At 45.3% G+C, this 27,179-nt stretch overlaps 1 protein-coding gene across 1 annotated transcript; it reads left to right on the top strand.

The window, feature by feature from the left end:
- The first annotated feature begins 379 nt into the window (after positions 1 to 379).
- On the top strand, positions 380 to 20,075 carry HEG1 (heart development protein with EGF-like domains 1). The gene is made up of 14 exons (XM_010146552.1): positions 380 to 413; positions 1,665 to 1,993; positions 2,047 to 2,130; positions 3,996 to 4,050; positions 4,542 to 4,661; positions 6,272 to 6,366; positions 7,630 to 7,688; positions 8,173 to 8,333; positions 10,089 to 10,223; positions 15,735 to 15,777; positions 15,889 to 15,926; positions 16,465 to 16,552; positions 18,149 to 18,323; positions 19,926 to 20,075. The coding sequence occupies exons 1-14, from the start codon at positions 380 to 382 to the stop codon at positions 20,073 to 20,075; spliced, it is 1,566 nt and encodes a 521-aa protein (XP_010144854.1).
- Positions 20,076 to 27,179: the final 7,104 nt, after the last annotated feature.

Raw genomic sequence — 27,179 nt, 5'->3', positions numbered from 1 at the left:
CGGTGTTGTATATCTGCAGCTATCGATGCTTATCAAAAAAGTCTCAATGAAACGTGTAGCTTCTTGCTGTAGGACACATCTACTACATGCTTGGGTTGGGGTGCTAATTATAAATGACTTAAACATGCCATTATGAATCTAATGGTACTGATTGTCCCTCTGTATTTGGACAGTCCTGTTTCTCTGGAGTAGGCTTTGTGTATTAAACCCAGATTTAAGGTGATAGATATGTGAGACCCACTTAATCTGTATTTAATCAGTGTTTATTTGTGCAATTTTATTAATCATCATTTCCAAACAGACCTATTGTAGAACTCAGATGTGCTCTCTGCTCTGAGATGATAAAATCAGATGCCTGCTTTTCGATCCTATTCCAGCCATGAGCAGCAGCCATCAGTCCGTAAGCAGCTCGAGTACCGAGGAAAGGATGTCCGCCCCCATCACTGATCCTGTGTACAGTTCAGCCTCATCTGCTGGTGCTGGAGAGAGGACAGTGCACTCGGTGTCGGAAGACATGCTGGCTGGTGGCACAGAAAGCTCTGCTTCCTACTCTGAAACCACCAGCTCTCCAGGGCCGGCTCAGTCGGTGTCGGTGGAGCAGAGCAGGACGGCCAACGCCTCCACTTTTTTACGCTCTTCGCACGTTCTTCCAAAATACCCACTTACTCTTCTTTCCAAAACGATCTCACAAGTAAGTTAGTGTCTCCCAGCATACATTTTGGGTGGGGGGTGGAAGTTCACATTGTCTTGCGTTTATCTAGGTTGTATACAAAGTTCTCATTCATTGGTACGTGCAATGCCACCTGGGAGTTCACTCAGGGGGATGTTTTCATCAGAGGACTCAAAGCCAGACCCCACCTAGCTGTGATTCCCATTCCAGAAATGAAGCCATGAACCTGTGAAGGGGACCTTAATTGCATACTAACTGGTTTCTTTTGGCTGATGTTTTCAGAAGTGTTTCATGATAACCTAAGTCAATTGTAGATTTAAACCAAATTTTCAATACCATGTTTTTTATTATTAGAGATTGCTAAACTTAGCTGTGCATCCTGAAAATCATATTATACGATTGATTGCACCTTTTATGTTAAATAATCTGAAGTTTTTGCAGACTGATGTGGTATTCATTTAGGATTTCCTGACTGCAAAGTTTTCAATCAATGAGTTCATGATAAGCTGCAAATTAACACAATGTAATAATTTTATCCTGAAGAGGCATGGAGTTCACTATTTCTAAAACCAAATTGACTGAAGAAGATGGGTATTCTTTCGTTGGGAATGGAGGATAAGAGGGAGAGCATATGAGTTTTATAAATTATGAGTGATAAAGAGAATAGATGAGTTTTCCTGCTTAGCTTGCCACAAAATATCACGGAACAATAAGTGCTGAATCACACTAGAAAAGCAGTACTGGAAGAACACTGTTTTAGAAACCTACACATTTCAGGGGAGCCTTGTGTCTGTCCAAGTTCACCATTCTAGAATCAATTAAGGAGTGCAGAAGTCTCCTAATTCAATACCCATGCTTGGATGGTGCTCTACCTTTTTAGAAGAGCATGGGCCAGTTCACAGAGAAGAACATTTTATGTATTTAGCAAGTGATTTTAATATGACATCAAAATACTTTCATATTATTTCTAATATATTTTGTCCTTTTAATCCAGGCTTTTCAAGTAGCCATCATCCAGTCAGTAGCATTGATGCTGAGAAAAGGACCTCAGTTTCTCACACGGATGGCACGTACATTTCAACCACATATACCAGAGGAGGAGAACGGACTCTCCTGTCTATCTCGAATAGCAGCACCTCTGCTGAGTCCTCAGAAAGTTCCACCTTTTTTTCTGAAATTTCCAACCCTTCTGATTCATCAAAATCTTCTGTGGCACAGGAGAGGAGGGGCAATGCATCCAGCGATGGTGGATTTGTTGGACCATCTACTGAACCGTTGCTGGTACACTCTTCCGAGCTGTTGACTTCTGCTTCTGCAGGCAGTGTACAAAATACAACTCTCTTCAACGCTGACTCTGAGTTGTTGACCACTGGCAGAACATCTCTATCTTCATCAGCATTTCCAGACTCTTCCTCACTCTCATCACTGCGTCACTCGCTGTCATCAACTCCACCACCAACGTACCTGTTTACATCATCAGAATCATCTGAGCCACTCTTATCCTCTGTGATGGCATCGTCACCCCCTCTGCAGGCTTTGTCGTCCGCCTTGCCCACTTCCTCAATGCTTTCCCCGTCTTATACATTAGCATCTTCATTACCTCTGTTTTCATCACCGTCATCCGTCTCGCACTCCAATGATAGCGATCAAGCGAGCACCTCTGTAGCTACAACTGTGGTCAGGCGGGTGCCCTCCACAGCTGCCGTGGCTGGGAGCTCACCCAGAGGGACCAACAAGCACAATATCACACATCAGCCCCAAAACAGCACCACCTTCACCTCCATTGGTTCTCTTGTCCCTACGGCACCTATGGAGCAGCTTGGTGGACGCATCGTGTCTGTGTCTGCTCCTGCGATGGTAACGGAGTCCACCTCACTGAGAGCCACCACTACCCAGGGGGACAGTTTTGGGAAATCAGCGCCAGTGCCCACCACAGCCAGCGATGCCCCACAGGCTGGGCCAACGGATGCACCCCTTATTCCCTCACCAAGTGCAACAAATCACAGTGTCATAGTCCCTGCAGCGGCACTGACCACAACAAAACCACCTGTGCTGACGACACCGGCCAGTCACTGGCCAACCCCCGGTGCTGGCAGCACCATGAAAGCCCACAGTGCTCAAACGCCTGCTGCCACGAAGCAAGTGTATACTACTGGTCAAAGCACAGAAGCTGTGGATCCCACCACTGTAAGGCCTGGTAAAGTCACTGAGGAAAACATCCCTGTTACGAGTCGGTCTGAAGCCCCTCCAACTAGCAAGACCACCGTGAGCATTACAACTTCTTTGGCTGCTACCAAACCAACCACCGTGCCTCCATCAAGTAGCACAGCCAGGCCAAGGGTGTCGTCTCCAGCAACAGGTAATGTGTCTGCTGGCGCTCAACAGTAGTGGGGACACGGATGAGGGGTCTGGGAATGCCTGGGTCCTACTTTAAGGGTTTTTGAAGGGTTACGTGTGTATGTATGACAAGTCCGTGGTCAGCAGGGTTTGAGGAGAAGGACTTGGTCTCCATGCTGGTATTTTTAAACTAAGGGTTCAGCAATCAAGCTGAACTGCTGGAAAAGGCTGCGCATTTTGGTGAACTTTCTGGTAGAAAAGTTAAGCTGGAATTTGAGAATTCTAAGAATATAAAGCTTATTGGCCTTCCAGCAAAGCATAAGATTGACTAGTTGAGAATATTGATCACTATCAATCAATATCTATCTTATTAATGAGAAAAAATGATTGGCTAGAACTTGGTGTTTGTGTTGGAGGTTCTGTTATTATGACCTACAGTCGTTTTCTCCCCACCTCACTAAATAATCTCCTACTCAGAGAACTGTTGCTTCTCCTGGTAGGCTGCATTCCGTAGTCTTGCCAAGTGTGTTGTTAGAATCATTTATTACCACTGCCAGGCCCCTTATCTTCTCAAGTAAATACACTGACTCAAGTTTTATATGAAAGGAAATCAACTGTGTGTTTAAAGTTCAGGAGCCTGGTGCTCGTGCCACTGTATGGCACTGTGTGCACTAATTGCATTAATCTCAGTGAAATATTGGCAATCGTATATATTCCATCTAATAATTAAGTATTAAAAGTTGTTGCTCAGGCATAGCTATGGTTTCTTGCAAAAAAATTCACTGTTAAGGGAATGGATTTTTTAATCAAAAAATGAAGGTAACGCATTGTTTTTACCAACTGATTCATACTTTTGCCAAGTTACTCTTTCCTTTAAACACCAAGTTTTGCCATTTAACCACAAAGCCCATCCCTCCTGCCTGCAGTGCTCGGCAGCAGCTGCAGAACAGGTACGGGTGGCGTGTGAGCTGTCTTGCTCACCGTGTAGCGCATTGTCACCGACAAGTGCACAGTCCTGCCTACCTCTGCCCTTGCATGTCTGGGTGAGTTTGTGCTCGTGTGAGTCACACGCACAGCAAGAGGAGCGTTTTTGACCAGAATGTGGGTTCTTTTCAAAGGGAAGTATTGGGTAGCTTCTCCAGAATTTGCAGTGTGAGTTTGCTACTCTACCAAGCATCTGAGACTACGGTCATTAACCCCTGACACTCCGTATTTCACAGTTGGTGGCTTTGAAGAGCACCCTGAGATCTGCAGATGAGCAGTGCTGTAGACAAGCTGGGTGTTCATATTAACATGGATCAACACTGGATCCCAAGGGATTTTGAATAAATATTTAATTGAAGTATTTATTCTTTCAGCTCCAACAGAATAATTAAGAGCAGGATAAATAGTAAGTGAAAATGATGCAATAATGCATTTGACAATGCTCAGGCAGTCACAGAAGAGAAGCCAAGTTGATCTTTTTTAGCCCAACATTCGATGATTTTTGTGATTCTGTAAGTATAGCCATTTCTTTTTCTTTCTGATTTTGTAGAAGTGGATAAATGTCTTTCCAACCCTTGTCCTGCTCTGGCCACCTGCAACAATAGCCATGGTTCCTATATCTGTCAGTGTCCTCTTGGATATGAGCTGGAAAAAGGAAAGTGCAATTTAGGTAAGAAAACAAATGTGGGAAAAAAAGAACAACAGGGGAGAAAAAGATGGAAATAATTACTTGTAGTCTTCTAAAATATATTAACCTAGGTTCAGACTAGTTCAGGACCTTAATGTTCCTCTCAACCACCACTTTTAGCAAGAGCCTTTTACTGTTTATACAAGTGCAGTGTCGAATGCCTGTCGTGTTGGGGTGCCCTGGGGAGCAGGGGCAGTGATAGCTGGGGTTTTTTTTAAAAACGCAGCAGCAAGGCGGTGGGCTCAGGCTTGTTGGGAAGCACAGATGTGCCCCTTCTGTTCCTACAACCCCCTCAAAAGCATTCAGCAGCTTATCGTAGCTCCCAGCCCTGCAAACCTGGGTGACGGTGCTTGACTTGGGAGAAGTGAGAAGGGCTATTGTGTAACCTGACTTCGGTGGGATCAGCCATGTGCGGAAAATTAAGCAGCCGTGAAAGCCTTTGTAAGATCAAGGTCTTTTTTTGTACCTTTAGCATTTTTCATGCAGCAGAGTTATTAGTTGGAACTGACCCCCTCCTTTCTATTAGAGGACTCTTCAAGGTCTTACAATGTCCCATTGTAAAGGGGAATTTGTTTTGCTAGAGTTTCTTCTGACCCTTAATCAGTGAGGATTAGAGGCATGGAAATTTTGCTAAGGAAACATGGGTGAGGTGTCCCTGAAGGGTGTTTTGAAACATTTCTTCGAGTTGGAATGTGTCAGCTTCTAATTTAGAGAGTTGCTTTGATTATGCCTTGAACTGGGATATGGGCAGATTATATAAATACTGCAAAGGTGATTCTCATTTTTACCTGGAGTTGTCACATTAGAGCTGTCTGATCTAAAATTTGTGGTGAAGATAGGCTCTGCGGATGGGAAAAAATGAGAAAGAATTGGATGCTTTATAATGTTATCTACAACTATATTTGTTTTTCTGGTGAAACATAAAACTGGAGCTCTGAGTTCTCATTTCCACCGAGTATCTCATGACACTTAATACAAGATTTAGCGATATTATCTCTCAGAGTCTGGACAACTGAGATTATTTCATTCTGCTGCCATGAATCAAATACGAATCTAAGCCCAGAAAAAATGCATCTTTTGGATCTCTTTTCAAATGTCATTGCTCGTTCTCTCCAACAATTTGAAAAATGAACATGTCCTTTCTACAGTACTTTATTTTGACTTGCTGATTTTCTTTCCTTACATTGCAGGGATGGGCAAGAGATGTGACACATTTACCTCAAATTATTAGGAATAATTTTTGTACCTGAAACTGTCTTATTACTAAATCTACCCAGCTCTCTGTGTTCGGGGGGTCCTTGTAAATTAGTCTGTGTTTCTATAGGAAATATATGAACACCATGGTGAAATGCTGGCTGTTCAGCAGTGCTGAGCTCTGGAATTTGACTGGAGCTGTGGGAACTTCACAGCAACCCTTGGGAAAAATCCCAAGGCTGGGACTTCGTTTTATTGGGTCAGTGACTCTCGGATATGAGTTTTATGTCCACTGTGTGACGGGGTTTTCCTTGCAGACAGTCTCTCACGCAGATGAAACTGCAGCTACACGTGGCACAGAGACATGTGTTCTAACTTGTCTTACTCTCCTTTTTTAGTAAGAATATTTATCGGCCAAGTCCCCCTGAAACTTAATATTACCCATGGAAAGTACGCAGATCTTCTTCATGTCGAGGGTGAAATCCTGGGTATGGTGAGTGTCATTGCCAGGACGTTGGCAATGCTGATGGGACAGGTCCCCTTCGCCCCTCTTATGGTTTTCATGGGAAGCCATGAGACTCTCTAGTGTGGATGTAGCCTTTTTAGTCATTGAACCATAATGGTCTGGTGGAAGTAGGACTGGTGAGACATATGCTTTTAAATTTCAGCCTGCTTCCCCACCCTACCCTGCCCAGGCTGTCAAGACAGCAGCAGAGAGATCTGGCTCCTACGGGTCTTAAGACAGCATATCTGCCCAGAAAATCCTGAAGTGGTGTGACTGGGTTCACACTTCTGTTACCTCCATTCTTTCCCAGTGTCCTCTGGCTTCATTGCCTTTTCCAGATGGCAAAAAGGGCATTAATGCTTCTCCAAGGTCCAAGATCAAAACAGGAGCTCTGGGCTTCATCGTTCATCAGTAAATCCCACAGGTGCTGGGGTGGGTTGGACTGCAGCTGGTACTACCTTTCCCTTAGCCAAACCACATGGGATGAAGGGCAGCAGCATCACCCACCCAAACCTTCTTCTTGATGGAGTCTCCCAGCTATGCTATCACAACCATGTGTTGAGGGCAAGCGCTGGGCAAGCTGGTGTCCCCTCCGTATGCTGTGCCTTCAGCTGCTCCAAAAAGACCCCTGGGCTGGGGGTAGGAACATCTGTATGTTTTTTACCCAGATCATTGCATGCATGAGTTCATCCTATTAGCAGTTCCTCGGCTGGCTGTAGTTCATCCCAACTCTTTTTGGAGTAGGTGATTTAAAAATGCCCCCAAAGGAGGAGGGAGCCAGAGCCAGTCGCCTTGATGTTGCTGGTACAGCTTGTGCCGGAGAGTCAACATCAACAACCACGCAGATGCAGGGAGAGGGAGGCTCCTTGGAAGATGTGCAGTCTCCAAGGGTGCTGCTTTGAGCTCGGCCTCATGTGGGGCTCTGTCCCCACTGGCTTCTGTCCCATCTTGAGCCTTTGCAGTCATGGCACAGAAGGGCCTTGGGCAGATGCTCATGTCAGGTTTTCGTTCCTGTCCAAGGCTGTGCAGTGGTGACTTTGGCCACTCCTTGGTGGTAACCAGACGGCACATCTTTCTTACTGAGCAGATGAACTGCTGGGGTGCTCAGAGCCCCCTGGGCCTCAGCAAGCAGCTCTGGCGAATGCCAGTGGTGTCAGTGACCAAGGCAGGGTGTCCCATGCTGCATCCCCCTGGGCTGCCTCCCTCCCTCATCCCCCAAGGCACTAACAGCTGCTCTCTCCTTCCTTGCAGCTCGATGCATCGCTGTCGGGCTTGCCAGGGTACCACCACTCCACAGTTAAGGCGGCCAGGTAAGGGCTATGGCTAGCAGGGAAAGATTGATAAAATTGAGCATTCAGGGTGTTCAACTTAAGATCCACGTTCTCTGTTTTGAGTGGGTGCTGGGCTTGTTGCAAACCGGCTTGTCAGTAGAGCAGGACATGGGGAGCGCCTGACCACCCTGCCCGGCTGTCCCGCTACCCTCCTCCTGAGAGGCTTGGGGAAGGGCTTGTGAGCTGCCCAGGAGGGATTTATGGCTGGTTTCAAAGTGAGCTACTAGCATCCCTTCCAGCCCCAAATTTCTCACTCTGTGTGTAAGTTTGTCCTGTTTTTAAGGTCTGTTACAATGCATGGCTGTTTCAGTATGTATGCAATTTTGTATCTGTGATAAGCATTGTTTGTGTTAATGAGTCCTGTGTATAATATGTGTTAACAAGAATCCTGTGTATAAGGTGCTAACGATGACATCAGACTGACCCATGATACTCAGGGCTGTTTTGTTTTGTTTTCTGTTAGGGAGGCAAATTCTGTGCATGTTTCAGTGCAATCCACGTTCTCTTTAGCATCCAACGTGACTTTCTATGACGTTGTCAGCAGCGTGAAAAGCTACATTCGGGCTTGCAAATCCCCCACCGAAACCTGCCAGTTCATCTCCAGCCTGAAACCACTCCACAGAGGTAAATAGCATCTGGAGGGACTGTGTGACGGGAGGGGAATGGGATGTTTTATTTGGCTTCTTTTATAACAGGAGGAGAAAGATTCTGGCATTTGGAAAAACCCCTCTGAATCTTTTTAATCTCATTTAAATGGGACTCATCTGAAGAGCCTCACAGTACAAAAGGGATGCAGATATCGAGCCTTATCGTCGCCACATGTGTGAGAAATCTGCCTCTCTGTGAAAACATCACACAGCACAGGATTAGAGGCATTGTAGGGCAGCCTTTCATCTCTGGGATGTGACACCAGGCCCCAGCCAGATCAAAAAACCATAAGTCTTAATTCCACCCACGCAGTTGAAAGCTGGGGAAATGGTGTGAAAGCCAAGAGACCCTCCAGTGAAGTCGATTAGAGCCACTGGAGGTTGTGTGCGGAGCTGTGCTCTCCTGCCTGTTGGATTTCAGTGTTGCAGGGTGTAGAAATGGTTGACCATTAACGATTTCTGAACCGAATCCTCTACCTGCTGAAGAGAAGCATAGGTGCAGGACAGAGAGACCTGGAGAAGCCCATCAGTGCTGTCCAAGACCTTCTCCAGGTGGACCCAGTCGGTGGTGGTGGCCCTGTGCCCTGCACTTCCCAGTCCTCGCTTTCTGAGGGAGCAATACAGGAGATTTAGCCATGAGAGGTACTGGCAGGATGCAGGGAGTGAGCACCCTTGAAAGATGGGCTTTTGCAAGGAACCTCCTGCATGTGCAGCTCTGTGACTTTGGGGTTTGAGGCTTTGAGGTTTGGCTCTGAGGATGAAGGGCAGCAGCACACAGCCTGGGTGTCGTGGGTAACCCCTCATTTTTTTGCAAAGTAAACACAAAGATGAGAAAATTAGCATGTGCTTTTATTTTAGTGTGCCGTATTTTAAAGCCATGCTCTACCGTGGATTGAATTAAATTATTTTGGTAGACCCACTCAGATTATATCTAGCCGTTATCTCTGATAGAATGCTTCTGGTAAAGTCTAATTCTAAATTGAAATAAGAAGAATAAGAAACAGGTTATGTTCTTGTGTAAGTACTTAAAAGAAAAGATGTCAGATAACAAAAATAGAAAAGATGGATCTATCAGGGAGAGGTTTATAAAAGGTGAGTGCAAAATGAGTGACGTTTTCCATAAAATCCTCTTTCTCACTAATATTTTTTCATTTGTTCATTCCGTTTAGTCTGACCTCCCAGTAAAAAATATAAGTTCAGTGACACAATTTTCATCATTTACCCACAGTTTTGCTGAATGCTCATTGTAACAAATCTGACTTTGTGAAGTGAAACGCTGCTTCCAAGTAATGTAAATGAAAGGACATATTCTTTGTTTGAAAAATGAAAAAATCCCGTGCTTAATATTGAAATGGAACAAAATTGTTTCGGGCTGAGCAAAATGTTTTGGTTGACATAAACTTAAAAATGGATTTGTTGAACTGTCTCAGGGGGTGAACGTGTTTCAGCTTGAGCCAAACCAAATTTTTCTTTCCCGTTTCTCCTTCTGCCTGTGAGACGAAACATTTCTTATTCAATCCCCTCTATTTGCCTGTAGAAACGACGGTAGATACGCAAAAAATGGTGACAAAGAGTAATGTTGACTGTCTCCTAATGGAACAAATAATATTTAAAAAAAAAAAAAAGATATTAAAGCATCACATGAGCTGAATGTGGTGCCTGGAGAAAGCAAATGTGCCTAACGGTGAGTTCAGAGAGAACTGCGCTGATGTTGGCCGCCTCTTCCCGACAGTTGGCAGCTTGTGCAGGCAGAAAGACCCCGAATGCGACAAGGAAACGTCTGAATGCACCGACTTTGATGGCGTCGCGCTCTGCCAGTGCAAAAGCGGGTACTTCAAATACAACAAGATGGACCACTCCTGTAGAGGTATTGCTCTTTATGTGGAGTATTTTGCCTGGATTTTGCTTAAACTTTTTTTTTTTCCATTGGAAATGAACGTGTGTATTGCTGTACATACAAGAAGCTCAATGCTATGAATAAATATTAGCAGCTCAAGTTTCTTTTATTTACTAGGGGACTCTTCAGCAGATGCTGAAGATGCAATCTCTCTCTAGAAATAATATTATCTCTTTCTGGAACACGCTGTGAGTCACAGTGATTGAGAAGAGGGAGAAAGGGGCCTGACTGCTTTAGGCTCCAGTTCAGTGGCACAGAACAGAGATGACGTGCGTCTTTGCCTGTTTTGGTTTTGTCTGAACTCTCAGCGAACTTAGGAGAAGTGCTTTAAACTCACAAGCTTATATTAATACATCATCAATATTTTTAAAATAAGTATCTGGAAATGATTATGAATTTATTTTCCAGCTGGGTTCCTGGTAGAAATTTTAAGCTTAAAGTGTTATATTATTTTTTAGCTACTCCTCAGATCATGAAATCTGTTTTTGCTACGTTTTAAACAAGGTCTTTGTCCACGTGCCAGTGGTCAAAATGACTTCTGTAGGATCAGTGTGTCCATCCCCTAGTTTCAGTAGTTGTAGGGATTCTTAAGAAATGCAGTTTTCTGATGATATATCAGTAAGAATTGCAGTAGTGGTTATATATTGCTTCTTGGCAGAGAATGCTGGGTTGCTGTTGAAATAGGAGGAGATCCTTTGTCAATTCCAAATCTCATCACAGAGTGAGAAAGATGGGCCTGGAAATAACGCATGTGCTGCCGGCTCTGGCATGGGACATCTCAGGGACTGTCATCTCTATATCATGGTCTTGCCTCTCCTCTGCCCTGTGGCTCCAGGCAAAACCTTTCTCCTTTGTATTTTTCTTCCCTCCCTTCATCTTACATGTCTGGGGAAGGATTTCTGTTAGGAAACAGTGACCATCACCAACCCTTGGGAGACGGAGAAGGGCTTACATAGTGAGTGGGCAGCTGAGCTGAAGTCTGGAAGGCTTAGTTCTTGCTCCACCATTGGTGGTGGGCACCTAGGGTGAGTGACTCCATTTTTCTTGTCCACATCTCTTGCCAAGCAGTGCTGTGAAGATAAATATCTGAAAGGCTGTGGGGCAGCCAGTTGTGATGGTTGCAGAGGGCTAGGAGATCTAACATCCTGTACATGTGGTCACTCCTGACTTATGGGTCTTGTTTGCTGTGCAAAATATAAACTCCCTACCTGCACACAGTGAGGCCTCAATTCCACCTTCATCTCACTGCTGTCAGTGGCAAACATCTTACTGACCACCTTGGGAGTGTCTGAGGGACAGTGTTGATGCAGGGTTTCGGCTGCACTGCAGTGGTGTGAGGGTAGCTCCGACCGTATGGTGCCACGTTCCGACAACATACCGAATTTTCAGCATCACTTTGTTCCCAACTGGGTAAGCCAGGTGGTTGGGACTTTTAAAGGCTTTTTCAAAAGACAATCTATATCCCTCATTTGATATTTAGGGCTGTTTTCTGACAAATATAGCATACAATATGCCAGCCTCTTTGAAAATCTTTGCCCTCTTAGTAACTAAACAGGAACCAACGTCTCCTGGGCATCCGACTCTTATTGTGGGTTGGGAAAATGTGGCATGCTAACCCCAATTTTGTTATTTGCAAAGAGGGAAGTGGCTATTGTGCTGCCCTGTCCGGTCTCCGCCGTGGGAAGGCGGGTGCAGCTGGGAGAGCTGCTGGGGCAGGGGTAGACGGCTGCCCTGACCCCCAGAGCTTGTTCTGTCCTGTCTTGCCGTGTCTGTCTCCTGGGCGTGCTCAAAAAAGGACCACGGAAGGCTTGGGTCTCTGAACTACAGGAATTTCGACATGTTGGTCATGGTACCTTTCGGTATGCAACCTCTCTTTGGTCGTCTCTGTGACGTTGTGAGTTGTCAACCTTCCCAGTATATTCAGGGCTGTTTTAGAAACAGGGAACAAACCCAATGTACCAGTTTTTCAAGTGCATGCTATTTTTAATAATACAGAGTGTGTCTGGAGTGAAGCAAAGAGCAGAAAAGCAGGTTTCCAAAGAGACCCCGGAGCCTCTTTCAGGATGGCAAAGGCATAGGAATCCCGAGTAGAAAAGCACAACGTGATAGCTTTGCTTGGCCCCTGACACTTAAGCCTTTCCTCTATTCCCTGCTCACATTTGAAAACTTGCCAACTGAGTGTGACAGTGTGAGCTCTACTGGGAGCATGTTCAAAGGAGCAGGGAAGGTGCCAGCGGAGAAAGCAAAGTGACAGGAAGAGGCAGGGTGAAGAGAGGAAAAGGCATAAACACCAAGTGTTGAAGTAAGACGGAGAGATGCATATTCAGGATCTTGCTTTTCCTCCTAACTGCCCCTGTAGTCTTGTGACCTGAGAGCTGTGTGTCAGTGGGGTCCAGGGCTGCTCCTGCCCAAGGCATGGCTCCAGCTTTGAGACTGCTCAAGGTGTATGTGCCCTATACACACTGTTGGGCTAGGGCTGAGGTGTTGAGGTTAGGCTGGACTCCAGCACCTGCCTGCAGGCTCCTCCAGGCCTTCCCAACACACCTACGGTGGGCTGAGGCTGGGGTTGGGGCTGGGGTACAGTTGGGGTACAGCTGGGGCCTGCTGCACTCATTAGCAAAGGCAACTCCAGCGAGCTGTTGAAGTGATGCCTTCCTCCCCTTCACTGCAGACTTCACTGCTGCCTGATCTTGTGGCTCGCTTTGGTAGGACATTTGCTCCATAATGTTTTTGGTCTGCTTTTGTTAGTGACTGAAAGGAGCAACCCATCCAGTCTCATTTTGTTAATGCATCAGTGTTATGAATGAGCCACGGAAGGATCCTTTGGGATTTACTACCCTTACCCTGGCTTTTTGTTGGCTGAGGCTCTTAACTCTTGTCCAGTTACCTCTGGTCCCTTTCTTGACCTCAAAGAAACCATTTTAGAGAGATAAAAAGAAATCCAGTGCAAAAAGCATCATGAGGTGCACCAGTATGGGCTATGTAAAGAGCCGCACCCTCCCCATCCCCAGCTCTGGGGGAATAAATGGAGTGAAAGAGGTAGTGGAGGAGTAGCAGAGCTATATAGGGCAGAGAAAGGGGTGCAAGACCAGCTATCATGGACATCAGCCCCCTCTGTCATTGTTGGTGCCAGCTGGCATTGCAAGTCTGTGCCTAGACCTGCAATGTTGATGATAGAAGTGCATCACCTATCTGCGTCTGCACACCCCGCAGGGAAAATGGCACGTTGAGTGACATCAGACGCTTAGTAACTGGGGTATAGGCAAACAGTAGTTCAGTAGGACCACAAGTAAGGCCAGGCATCCAGGAGCAGAGTGCCAGGCACACTGTGGGTTGTGTCTGCTGGAAAGCAGAGACTTGGGCAGAGCTGTGACAGGGACCTGGTGGGTAAAGAAGGGGTCCCCAGCTCCGGCTTGTAAGGCTAATATGGTCCCTGGGTGCGTTTAAGGGGCACAGGCAGGCAGAAGAGGGGAAGTTTTGTTATCTCTGGGCTTACAACATCTATTTTTGGGAACCAGAAATCAAAAGGGTCAAAGAGGACCTCTGAGTGTTCAGAGGAAAGCTGCAATAACCGGGGAGACACAAAGATCTCAGCGCATTTGGTTTTTTTAAAGGCAAAGGAGCGATTTGATGGTGAGGAGGAGAAATGTGATCATCTAACCTTTTCCAATCTAGCAAGTAAATATTCAAAGGCTGGAATTTGACACTGGGATAATTCAGACCAGAAAGAAGGTGAATGTTTTTAATGGCTGGGGAAATTAACTTTATGAGCATCTGACCCAAAGTTGTGGTTGATTGTCTGTCACTGAAAATATTAAAATTAATCTTGGATGGTTCTCTAAAATGTAGCTCCAGTTCAACTATTTGATTTGAAGCTGGGATTGAATTTATGGCAGATCTATGTATGACCTGTGTTATGAGGGGGAGGTCACAGTGCTCCCTGCTGGCATCAGTATCACTTGTTATTGCTGCTGGAAGAGCCATGAACTTCTGAATCCAGCCAGAATACTAGTGCTCTCTCTTGGTTTACTAGGATATTGCCAGCCCATCCTAACAGACGACGTTACACATTTGTCTTTTCTTCCTTCCTCCCCTCCTGTGCTGAGTGTTCCTGCAAATACAGCCACTGGCTGTGCCAGAGGGGAAGAGGCACCTGGCGTGCTGGGAGCAGCAAGGAGGAGGGGAGGGCTGTGCTGCAGCTTAGCTGGGCCTCGGCTGCGCAGCCCCCTCCTCTCCTCGCAGACCTCCTCACGCTTGCTGAGGTTAGAGAGTGCCCGAGCTTTCGGCTGCAGGGTATCCCTATGGTTAGGGAGCAAGGCAGGGGGAACAGGGCTTGACAGCTGCTCCCTCGCCATTCTTAAGTGTTATGGTGTTTGAGGGGGAAAAAAAAAAGTCCATGAGCATTTTTGTTTTCACAGTTTTATTCCCTGTGGAGTGTGCTGCAGGGTTTTCCCAGACCCCTGGGTGTTGTCTTGCAGACCCCAAAGGGCTGCTGCACGTGCTGGCCCTGGTTTGTCCCTCTGCCCCAAGCGACTCCATCTGCGTCACTCCTGCGCAGGCCTTGGAGCGGCCGCCTTCGCTGCCCCTGTGAAAGGCAGCACATCTGCAGAATCTGGTGGGGCCGTCGCTGAGAAAGGCGGTGATCTAATCAGTAATTTGAAGCGTATCGTTGTATGTCCCGCGTGTCATCACCTTTGCTGTTCATCAGAAGGGCAGCATAAGCAGCTCAGGTAATTCAGGTGATGAGATAGCTGTCCATAAGCACAGAGATTACTTTATTTTGAAGCAGTGGTTTTAGTTTTTCGCCAATGTTTTGTACACAGCAGTTTTCTGGATTATTTAGACCTAAAAAATTTAATTTCTATTCTATTATATATAGGTATCGTTATATATATTTAATTTCCATTGATTTAACTCCAAATTTGAAAGACGAGGAAAAAAGGTGACGAGGTAAAACATAGCATACCACTGTACATTACCCTGACTACGTTTGCATAACATTTTGTTGCAATACTAACATTTAATAGTAAGTATAAGGTGCATCAAGGCTCAAGTAGCACTGTTCAAATGAGGTTTCAAAACAAAAACTGGAGACACTTGCAGTTTTTTTCACACTGCTATTTTGTGGGAAGCAATGCAAGCGTGCAGTGAGTTTCCATCCGGGCAAGAAGAGGTTTTGCTGGGAATTACATTACCAGCTGCACACCCTGTGCCAGGTTCCGAGCTAGCGCTGCTGGGATGCCCTGAAATGGTCCCATCAAAGTCAGCAGGGTGTGAATTTGGCACACAGTGTTTTGCCTAAACCACAGGAGATACTGCATCCCATCAGAGTGTATCACATTCTCACTGTGCCAGTGGCACAGGCCGGTTTGTTGGTCCCCAGGGTTGTGGGGTGATGCTGCTGTGGGAAGCCATGTGGGGAATGTTTCCCCTGCACCCCTACGCAATGCTTATGGTCCTTCTCTCTCCTGTGTTTTTTAGCCTGCGAAGATGGATATAAGCTGGAAAATGAGACCTGTGTGAGGTATGGTGACTGTTCTGCCTTCCTCCTACCCCGTAATCCTTCCTAATATTGCTTTAGTGACCTGTCAGCACAACTGCGCTGCTAAAACTCCCTGTTGTTTCCTGTTACCAGCTGCCCGTTCGGCTTAGGTGGATTCAACTGTGGAAACCGTAAGTACCGAGTTTTGTTTCTTTTAATTGCCACAGCATCAGAAATGGGAAATTTGAAACAGATAATTGCAAATTACTATGTCTAAAATGCAGGTGGTACACACTACTCCTGTCAGTGTTTTTTTAATTTTCTGTTGAAAATTATGTAGTTGACCTTCTTTGACAAAGTTGACTTAATGTTATCTCCTAAGGAAAGGAGATCTCCTTTCTCTGGATACTCTGTCACGATAAAACATATAGTGGGCACTCTTGGAGCAAGATATTTGGAGGTGAATCCATGACCTATCCTTTGAATTGTTCTGCTCTATCAGTGGAGGGAATCTGGCCCCTAGGGAAACATGAGCTTGTTCTTCCTTCAGCAAGATATCCCCAACTCCATCCATTTCACTTGAAAATTTAAGGCAATATTACTTACAGAGGGGGGGACAATGGGAAATAAACAGTTAATCCCTTTGCACGAGGACAGTGGAAATGTTTACATTAGTATTTACAACCATGTCGCTGTTTCTAAGTGGGTCTCTGTCTTTCCCGTCTGCAGCATATCAGCTCATCACGGTGGTGATAGCGGCTGCAGGAGGGGGACTTCTGCTCATCATGGGCATAGCGCTGATTGTCACCTGCTGCCGGTAGGTACCACCGCTGGCCCCAGCTTGCGTGGCATCCTCTCGGGGGGTTACACCACACTTAGGGCTCCACACGTGAACCCTGAAGGACCAAATCATAGGTGACCTCATAGGATAGATAAGCAAGTGGGTTAATCAGAGATGCTAAAGTGTTACATTGTGCTTTCATTTGGGGGAATATATATACATATATCTTTTTTTCCCAGCAACCAGGCTAAAATATGCAACTCAGTGTCTCTTAAGGATGCACCTGGAAATCATGTACTCCAAGGATGGGGAGGCAAAGGAGACCTTTCCACTCAGAGCTGTAAGGCAGCCAGGGAGCAGGCTCCAAAAATGCAAACTAAGTAAAAAGGAGAAGTTCAGGCAACAGGAAGGGTTGCTGGCCGTTGCTCAAGTGGTGTTTAAGTTTATTTAAGGCTATTTTCATACTTGTTTATGCACAAGTCCTGCACGTGCTCTTACTCTATGTGTCTTTCAGACGTACACATGCATGTACACACGTAGTTCCCATACCAGCAGGTAGCTTTAGACTAGAAGCAAGATGCACTGCCAAGGAAGATCTGCTTCATGATTTACATAACGTGAGAAAGCTGCCTTGCAGTAACACCCTCTCTCCCCGATTCCAGCCCCCAAATCTAGGGTTTCAAAGAGCTCTGATTAAAGTCAGCAGTTGGGTTTATCAGTAACATAGCAATGGCAGTGGTTTGGTTGGCACGGTGGTGTGTGCTTCTTCCCACTTGTTTTGAGCCAGGGGAATGTCAGCAAGCCCCAGCCAGGAGGTGTGATGGCCAGTACACCTCCAGCCCCCATAGTGCAGATCTTTGCAGGTGTGGACTGAGCTTCTCATGAGTCCTGACCTTTGGCAGGTTATGTGGCTTCCTGGAGCGTACTCTGCTTTGGACTGTAAGTGTTGCTAAAGTCCACTTGGACAAGATGGTAGTCAGGTAGGGGCATTTGGTGTCCCTTGGAAGACCAGCTCCTTCCTGGTCTTCCCTCTTAAGTAGTGTAGTGTCTACAAGTGCTATTAATGTAAAGATGGTAGTCAGGTAGGGGCATTTGGTGTCCCTTGGAAGACCAGCTCCTTCCTGGTCTTCCCCCTTAGGAATTAATGTAGTGTCTACAAGTGCTGTATATATATAGTTAAGCACTTGGAGACTTGAATAGCATGGGGGATCCCATAATGTTTTTTAATTTCTTCCTAGATTTCCATGACTTTTTCATTGTTCAGGTGAACACACACATTTTTAAGAGACAACGGGCATCAGCTGGAACTGGAGAGGTTCAAACTGAATGTAGAGAAAAACTCTTTCACCAAGAGGACAGTATGGCAGTGGAACAGGTTGCTCAGAGAGGTTATGCCATCTCCATCCTTGGAGATTTCAAATCCCAGCAGATAATGCCCTGAGTAGCATGATTTGACCTAATATCTGATTTTTCCTTGGAGCAGAAGATTGGACCGTAGCCTTTCTGAAGTGATCTTTGTTCCAAGCCAGGGTTCATAACATGAAGTAAATCTCCTGAGATCACGTCAGAAGTGCATACCAGATAGCAGGATAAGTTGTATGTTTTCAATTTCCTTCATTCTTTTATGAACAGGAAGAATAAAAATGACATAAGTAAACTCATTTTCAAGAGCGGGGATTTCCAGATGTCTCCGTATGCTGAATATCCAAAGAACCCCCGGGCACAGGAGTGGGGCAGAGAGACCATCGAGATGCAGGAGAACGGAAGCACCAAGAACCTGTTGCAGATGACAGATGTGTATTATTCGGTATCTATCCATGTAGCTTAACTATCCTTTGTGCCTGAAACAGGAAAGACACATTCCTTTATTTTTGGAAGTACAGATCTCTTTCCTGCACAATAAAAGAGCAGAGCAAATGACTTCCATAGGCAGCAGGGCATTGGGAGTCCTATGGACTCTAGCTATTACACGTGGTGAATATCACAAAGAGATGTCATTAGGAAGAGTGCTAGGGAAATGTCTAGGAACGTTTTGGTAGATGCCCAAAAAGCCCAATCCTGGAGTAGAGAAGGACAGTTAAAGGTTTTGGACAGACTGCTATGGATCCTTGTAGGTAGTTTTCTCCCTTCCACCCTCACTGATGATGCTGGAAGGTTGAGACCTCTGCCTAGGGCACTTCACCCCAAGATGGAAAGGTGCTGGTCACTGAGGACCCCTCTTTTCTTCCACTCCTCACCTCTCCAAGGTACAAGCCCCTTCCTGCAGCAGGAAGGCTGCATAAGGAGCATCCCTTCAGCTCTGAGGGAAGAAGTGGTGGAGGAGCAATAGGTTGTGTAGGGCACAGAAAAGACACAAGCGCAAGACCTGCTGTTGTGGTTGGTACCATCTGCTAATGTCTGTATCCAGAGTTGTGATGTTCCTGTATCGTCTGTCGCTAAGCAACACACTGGATGTACTTAATGTGTGTAGGGGTTACTCATGGGAATGAAGGTTGCAGGATTTCCCCCAGGTCACACATTCTGGACTCCTGCTTGTCAGAGTAGAGAGCTATACTTTTTTTCTGGCTTGTATTTTAAGTTTTCCAGTAAGGAAGTTTACTGTGTTGCACAACATGAAGGGAAATAATCCTCCTTCCTGCTTCCAGTAAGAATGAGAGTTTTGGAACTGCAAATATATTTCCTAAACATTTTTAAGGACTTTTTTAATGCTGGCAACTAGAAGGGAGAGCTTCTTAGAAAGGAGTGGATGATGAGGGCTTTGTGTGGATCTGCTTTGTAACAGATCAAACCAGGTGTCTTGATGTTATTTACTGGGTGAAAAGATTGTACAGTCTTGGTCTTAGATATCGAAGCTCCTCAGTGAAGTGGCCCCAGGAGATTTACTTGTAAGTAAGAGAAGGGAAGAGAAATGAAGTTCAGATCACTTTGCATGTGAAATAACGCGAGTGCCTGGGTTGGAAGAACTGGTGCCTGTGGTTAATGGCGAGAGGAGTGCTCCCAAGTAATACTCAAAGCAGGAAACTAACTTTGATTTTCTAGAAGCATTATCTTTAGGGATGGCTCTGGGACAATATCTGTTTTTTGAGAGTTGTTTCAATGCCCGAGCTCATCAGCATGATTCCCTTGGATTAAAAATTAACTGTGCACTTAGACTGCACTTGGTGGAGTCAGGTAAACTTCAAGTTTGCTAATTGACAAGATGTGGAAACTGGATTGCATCAGAATAACCCCCTTCAGGCAATGCATAACTCCCACAGTAAAAATTACTCTAGGTTATAGAGATCATTAGCAATCACATTGTTCCTTCTAGCTACTGAAATTACTGCTGGGAAAGGTGGTAAGGCTGTGCCTAAAGAAGGAATTCTGTGTGAGAATAAGACCCTTTTTATTTATATTTTTGTTAATACAGCCAACTGGACTGAGAAACCCTGAACTGGAAAGAAATGGACTTTATCCTCCCTACACTGGTTTGCCTGGATCTCGACATTCATGCATCTACCCTGGACAATATAATCCATCCTTCATTAGTGACGAAACCAGAAGAAGAGACTATTTTTAGCAGGGAGTGGAGAGGGAGTGGAAGATTGACACAGTTTTGTGGCCTTTGATCCCCAGGTACAATCCGTCCCCTGGCAGTTCAGCCCATATCAATCTTACTCTTCCCATGAAACAGGAAGGACTTTGAGATCCATGCCCAGCGTTGCTGACCTGAAGAACTGTTGCACTTGCTGAGCAGCAGAGAGGAGGAGGAGGGAATGGCTCGAGAGTGGACATCCCTCAAAGACCCAGGTTAACACGTACTCCGGATTGGTTCTGTGCTGCTTCTTCACTCTTTAGGCTACATGGCAAGCATGGATCAGCACAGGCAGGTGAACTGTGCCCAGCACTCTGCATTGAATTACCATGAGGGAGTGTTTTGTTTACACATCTTGTTCACTGTTGACTGTGCTTGTCTTTTCAGAACAACCTTCATGCAAAGATTCACTGTGCAACTGCTTTTGGTGGGGCAAGTTTTTCCACTCCCTTTACCATTAATGCATTACTTTCTGTTTTCGTACACGCCAGAGAAGCTGGCTTGTCCTCTGGCCTTCACCTTCTTCCTGGTAGAAGTCCTCCAGGTGACTGGGTCCTTGCTGAAGCCTGGTGCCTGGCAATGTTGGCTGAATTCATGGGCTGATTGCCTCCAAAGAGTATGGGAAAGTTAGTCATGCCACTGCGATTTTAACTAACAAAAAGACACAGTTGATCCTGTGCGCCGCTTTGAAAACTTCCTGTATATAGGGAAGAGTCCGAGTACGTTGTTGTTTTGTCAACCAGTGGTGTTCAGAAGTGATGCCACTACACATCAGCATAGTGCTTCCATCTTATGGGCCTCTGTATCCCTACAGGGTTTTAAATTCCTGTAGAAACAGCAATGTAATGTTAAATAATTGCTCACGGCAAAGAAAATGATGGGCTGGGAATTCAGCATGCTTCTTATGAGGTGTCCGGGAAGGAGCAATAATTGTATAGCCCTGGGTGGGCAGGTGGGACCTGGGTACTGCTGGTGGGACATGGTCTTGAGGCTTCCCTAGCCCACCTTGGATTCTGCAGGAGCTGTGGAGGCTTTCAGTACGTTGGAAAATAAGGCTCACTGCACTCAGTTGCCATTAAGGGAGAGAAAAACATTATGCTTTCGATCCTAGGGGAGCAAAGATCACTTACATAGAAGTGTTTTCTTACATCCTAGTTTCGAGTGATTCAGACCGGGCAGGTTTTCTCACTAAGTGTGTTAATTCATACTAATCACCTCTGCAAAAGCTGAAGAACGTAAGTTTCTCATCAAAGATCAGATTATAAGCTCATGGACTGTATTCTGACCTGAGCTGGGTGTTGAAAGAAATCTTACTAAGCAAGTATATTTAATGCTTATCTTTACTGCAGCGTTAGTCTGAATCGTCTGAACCCTGTCCAAATGCAGGATCCAGATATGGATCCTTTCCCTGAATGTGACTGTGCTTTTAATTCAAGGTGGCTGCCTGCATGAGGAGCATGAGCAAGCAGCACAATGCCTTAGCCATTAACCCACCATCTCTGTAGTGCTAGTTTCACCGAAGGGCACATGCCCTCTGATACTCCCTTCCTCCCTGCAGTGCTCAAAAAGACACAGTGCCCACAAGTAAGTTCATAAGGTAGCTCAGCTAACCGAAGCACTAAAGACCACGGGATGCATCCCCCAAAGTGCCTAACCCCAGGTGAGAACAGCAGTTCAGATGCCGGTGTGTCGTGTGGCTGCTCCCAGGCAATAAACCTGGGTAATGAGGAGCCCTGAGATCATCACAGATCCCTAGGGCAGCATCCTTTGCACTTACATGATCTTGTGGTGACGATCCATGCACCTTCATGCCTCTCTGATCCATAATCAGCCTTGCAGGTGGCAGTACACAGCTTATGTCAGCCATAGGGGGGAAATGAATGGATGCTTATGGGAAGTACAGCTGCCTAAGGAGCTATATTTAAGAAATACTCTAGTCACAGTATCCAAAATAGTGTAAAGGGTAAAGCACAAGAACTGGATGTTCCCTGTCCCACTGATCACTGTTCCCAGTCCATGGATGATGTTCTTCTCCCTTTCATTAGTAGCCAATATCTTAATTACACAGGATCCATTGGGTGATGTGAACAAAGGGCTTGACTCTACTGTGCTTTGGGGTCCTTCAAAGAGGTATATTAGCAGGGTTATTTCTGTGCAGGTGGGTTGCCTCTGTATTTGAGAGTGCCTAAGACAGAAAGGACTGCCTTTCTCATGGTACAGAGGAGGGTTTTGTCTGTTTTACAAAAGAGGAAAGCTGGGATTTTTGCTAAATCTAAATCCAAAGCATATAGACGAGCAGTGGGCTCTGCCCCTATTTACTAAAGTCACTTGGCAAAACAGAAGGGTGTCCAGCAATGACGGTAGGATTTAACCACGTGCCAACATTTTGCCAGAATGAGGAAGAGTTTAGGCACATGCTTATAGGCAAATAGGTTTAATTGCTTGATTAGTTCAAAGACTGGGAAATGTTTCCGTGTGTGCCAAGTACAAAGGACAAAGCAGGAAATATCAACTCATAATTGCTGATTGATCCTTCTATATCCGTGAACTGTATGAACAAAACTCCTGGTCTGTATCTCGCAGCAAATTGCAAGGGATTTGAGTGGACATGAGACAGGATTGTTCCTAATTGAGAACACACAAAAGTACAAGTAATTAATTTAATTTCTTAATGTTTGTCAAATTCTTCTTAATGCTGTATCTGGAGCAAAAGGGTCTCGGTAAACCTATCAGGATTTTCTGAGTGAGGACTGCAAAACTTGGCATTTTCCAAAAGAGAGAACTTCATTGCACCAAAATCTTCTCTCTGCCAGAGCAGGTAAATATTGGGAAACTTCTTAAACAGAATATATCCATTGCAACCTGACCTTCCTTTTAGGAAAAGAGTCATGGAGCCAATGCATAGTCCAGAGGAGGAGGAAGAGGGTCTCCCCTGACCTGCAGCACCTTCTCAGGGTATCCTTAGGAGACCCTGCTCAGCAGGCAGGATGGGATTTAGGCAGGTGTCAGCACCAGGGTGTGTGCAAGGTGCTTTCCCATGCGGTGATCCAGGAAGTCTTTGGGGAGCCTGTGAGCGCAGCCCAGGGTGATTCTGCCCCTGGGTCTCCACCAGCCCAGTTGCTCCCGGTGCTGTGATGGGCTGTCTTCACCCAAGCCCAACCGGATCCCAGCTCCACTAGGACAGAAGGGTGTGTTCTGCCACAGCTCACGGCAGTTGTTTTACTGCGGTGGGTTCCTACCACATCCCAGCAGCAATGGGCTTGCCTGGCCGCGGCAGGGATGTGACCTGTCTTGTGTGCAGCTTGTCTCTGTTAAAGCTGCCACCGGGATCCTCTCTGCCTGCTTCCCTCTCTGCCGTAAACTCAGCACCCTCTGGCAGCGAAGCGAGGTGTGTTGCTCCTGTCAGATGTGAGAGGAGTCTTCACATGCTCTCAAGCTCCCTTTTAAATGTGAATGCCTCTCTGTTTAGTACCTAACACCCGTAGGCTGTATAAATAAATGCAGGTTATTTCTCAGACTATTGTTAGCTACCCCAAATTGCAAATTATGAGCATAATGGATGTTTTTGCTGAAGGCAATTGCTCTCTACTGTCCAAGATGATGAGATAGAAGTGGCATGTTTCTTGTAAGTAGGATGCAAGTGGTTCAGCCAGATGTGAGGAAAGGAAGAAAAGCTAAACTAACACTGCACAGAAACCTGCTCTTGCTCCTGGCTGCTGTGGAAAGCTAGGGAAGCAGTCAGCAAGGGCCCACAGGCAGTTGTGTGGGTGTATTTTTTGATTAACTTTGGAAAAAATGCTAATTCTGTTGCTTGACAGGAAAAGAGGTGGGAAGCACGCTTTTGCTGCTATGGTGCTCTGCCAATTGAACTGACAAAAGCCCCTCACCCACAGAAATACCGCCAGCAGCCAGCCTAGGAGAGGGAGTCCCAGCGCACAGAGCAGCAAAACACAGATTTGAGGGGTTGTCCGAAAGGAAGGCTTGTGCTTGCACCTTCCTGTGTCCCTGCCATGCACTGCTGCTCGCCCTGGCCAGTCCTCCCACCTGCACTGGAAAAATCAGGGGCCTTTTGTATACTGTTGAAACCTCACATGACCGAACTGGGCTATAAGAGGAAAAAAACCAGGACTGGGGCATTTGGATGTCCTTTGCCCTCCTCATTTGAAGCACTGGGTAACACAGCAGCAATGAATTTCATTGCTGTGGCAGCATTTCCCTTGAGTCCCACTGTCACGGTCAGGCACTGAGTCACCTTGTGACCAGCCTTCTAAAAGCTATTTGCCTCCACGCTGAGCGGTAGTAAAAGGCTTTAAAAAATAGCAATAAACTGCAGTTAGGGAGAGGTGTTTGTCATAGTTTGTGCTGATACTCATAACAGTTGTTTGCCAGGACCTGAGTGAGCAGCTGAGCCAGTTTGGACGTTGCCGCAGACATGCCAAGTGCTTTCCCAGCACATGGGCAATGGCCATATCCGTTCCAAATCCAGATGGACTTCTCATTCCCTCATAGTGATGTTTAGTCTTTAGTTTTCTTCCATAACAAAGATGAATGCGTTTTACTTAAATGTTCTTCCCGTGCTGACTAATGTTTTTTCCTCTTTACACACAAAGGACCTAATCCAGCATCCATATAGTGACCAGGGTAACTCTCCCATGGACTGTAATGAAATATTTTTTAGGCCTGAATTATTTACCACCAGGGTCATCTGTGTGTAGTACACGCTTTCCCATGGCTGTGTGTTCTGCCTATTTCTGTGATACTGTTGCTGCCTTTCCATGTTGTATTTATTTTTACAAGTATACTTGTTAGTGCGGCAGGACCCGTATTGTGTGAGATTGAATAAACCAGGTTCAAGATCTGAAACGCCTTCCTGAAAAGAGGATGAATGTGAATTTTGTGAAGTTCTTTACTGATCAACCAATCTGTGTCTTAACATTTAAGATCTTTGAAGGATGTCGAGGTGATTTCTGCAGTCACAGATAAGAGCTACTCATCAGTTCGTTCTTACTTGTCCCTTCACAAATGAAACAAGATCTCCCAGTTTTGAAAGGGGTATGCACTGTGTGCTTGTAAGATTTTTTTTTTGAGAGAGAGCGAGCGCTTTGCAATGTGTATTTAATTCTATGTTCCCTTGAATTGCTGAAATTGAAAAGCAGGATAGAAATCCATGAAGGCGTAAGAAATAACAAAAAGAAAATAAAAAGAAGCAAGGAATATGCTTACTTGTTTTGCAGAAGTAAACGTCTAAAGTGAGCGTGCCTTCTGTACTGTAAGGTCATATGTGGGATGACACCTCTTCTGTGTCTAATTTGTGTTGCATGTGCATAATAACCTTGTTGAGGGAAAACCTAGACAGAGTGCCTGATATTCCTCAAAAATAGTATATAAATGCTAAGTCCCTCGGTCGTTATACTGGTAAAATGTAAGAAGGGATGAGAGTCTAGCTTGGGTTAATGATTGCAGCAGACAGCCCCCAGATCTTTGAAATTCTCTATGGAGAAGTCCTGTGGAATACCATAAAAACTGACCACTTCACTTGAACAGTGCCATAGAATTCACCTGACACAAAAGGTCTCCAGTAAAATCTGCTAGGCTGTGTTTACCTTAAAGAAAAAACGAAACCAAAAGCAAAACCCAAACACAACAGAGTAAGTACTTAATAGTTTCCTTTTTTAAAGGAAATTCTGTTAAACTCGGTCATTTGTTTTAAGCCCTGTTAAATTTTACAGGACTTTCTCCTAACAGAAGGTCAGACTTGGTGTGTAAAATCATAATGGTTTATTTGAGCAGCTTAGAGAATTGCAGTAGTGAAGCTCACCTTCTGTGAGCTCTGTTTCAAAAGGTAGATTTTCAGCATTTGTTTGTGCTTCTTTTATCTACCCGAATGTAAACCTTCTTTAGGTTCTTGACGTTGCCCTGTTTCCTTCCCTGTATCTCTGAATGTTTGCTTCCAAGTCGCTGGGGTTCTAAGGATATTTTCCAAACCAGTATTATTTAAAGTTGTATCATATTTTCAGCCTCTGCTAATTATACAGTACTGTAGTAGCAAATTATAATTTTAAGGATTGGATTATTTTTATACCTGCATCCAATACTATTAAATCTGGCGTTCTAGTCAGTATTATAAAAGGATACAATAAAACTATGAATATTACTACGCCTCAGCTTTTTTATTGTTTTTGGCTTTCCCTGTAAAGAGGTATATAAGCAACTTCTAGATGGTTTTAATTATAATTAGAAATCTAATCTGGAACATAAGAGATTTTATAGTTCGTTTGTTCTTCTGGTGGTTCTTGGTGATTAAATAACTAAAAGGAAAAGCAAAGAGGAAATGGGTATGTTCTGTTAATTGTGCTAGACAAAATCGTGCTCAGCTGAAATACAGTTGTGTACTGATATGTTTATTTCAGTAGCGTTAAGCAACTCAGTTAAATTCCTTTTTTTCCTCAATTTAATTTTTCGTCCTGCTGGAATTGGAAGAGAATTGGTGAAGTTGTGTCTTTGTGTGTGTGAGTGCATGTTGGAGGGGAGGAAAACCTCAGGAGATGTTGGTGCAGTGGGTCTGTTGGCAAGGGCAAGGGACTGGACCTGACGACACTGAGATCGGTTCACTGGGGACTGTGAAGAATGTACAGCTGAGTGTCTCTCAGAGGAAGAAGGAGGAGGGTACCTTGAATCCGGATGAACACAATGTCCGGACCAGGCTACTGGGAAGAGGTGTGATGTGGAAGAGCATCAGGAGTAATTGCAGGTATGTTCACCTGGGACAATATTTTCCTCTACTGCTCCAGAGGAGTACAACACTCAACTGTGTTAGCAATTGGATGGGAATAACGTGGAATTCATCTGCCGTACCAAAAGTTAGGTGGCTGGTATTTTAGGTTTGCCGATGACGCTGAGCTGTGTGGTGCGGTTGACACGCTGGAGGGAAGGGATGCCATCCAGAGGGACCTGGACAGGCTGGAGAGTTGGGCCACTGCCAACCTCATGGAGTTCAACAAGGCCAAGGGCAAGGTCCTGCACCTGGGTCGGGGCAATCCCAAGCACAAGGACAGGCTGGGGAGACCTTATAGCACCTTCCAGTACCTG

This window comes from Eurypyga helias, unplaced genomic scaffold (assembly GCF_000690775.1).
Source record: "Eurypyga helias isolate BGI_N326 unplaced genomic scaffold, ASM69077v1 scaffold41892, whole genome shotgun sequence".
NCBI lineage: Eukaryota > Metazoa > Chordata > Aves > Eurypygiformes > Eurypygidae > Eurypyga > Eurypyga helias.
This window is presented reverse-complemented; position numbering and strand designations above follow the sequence as displayed.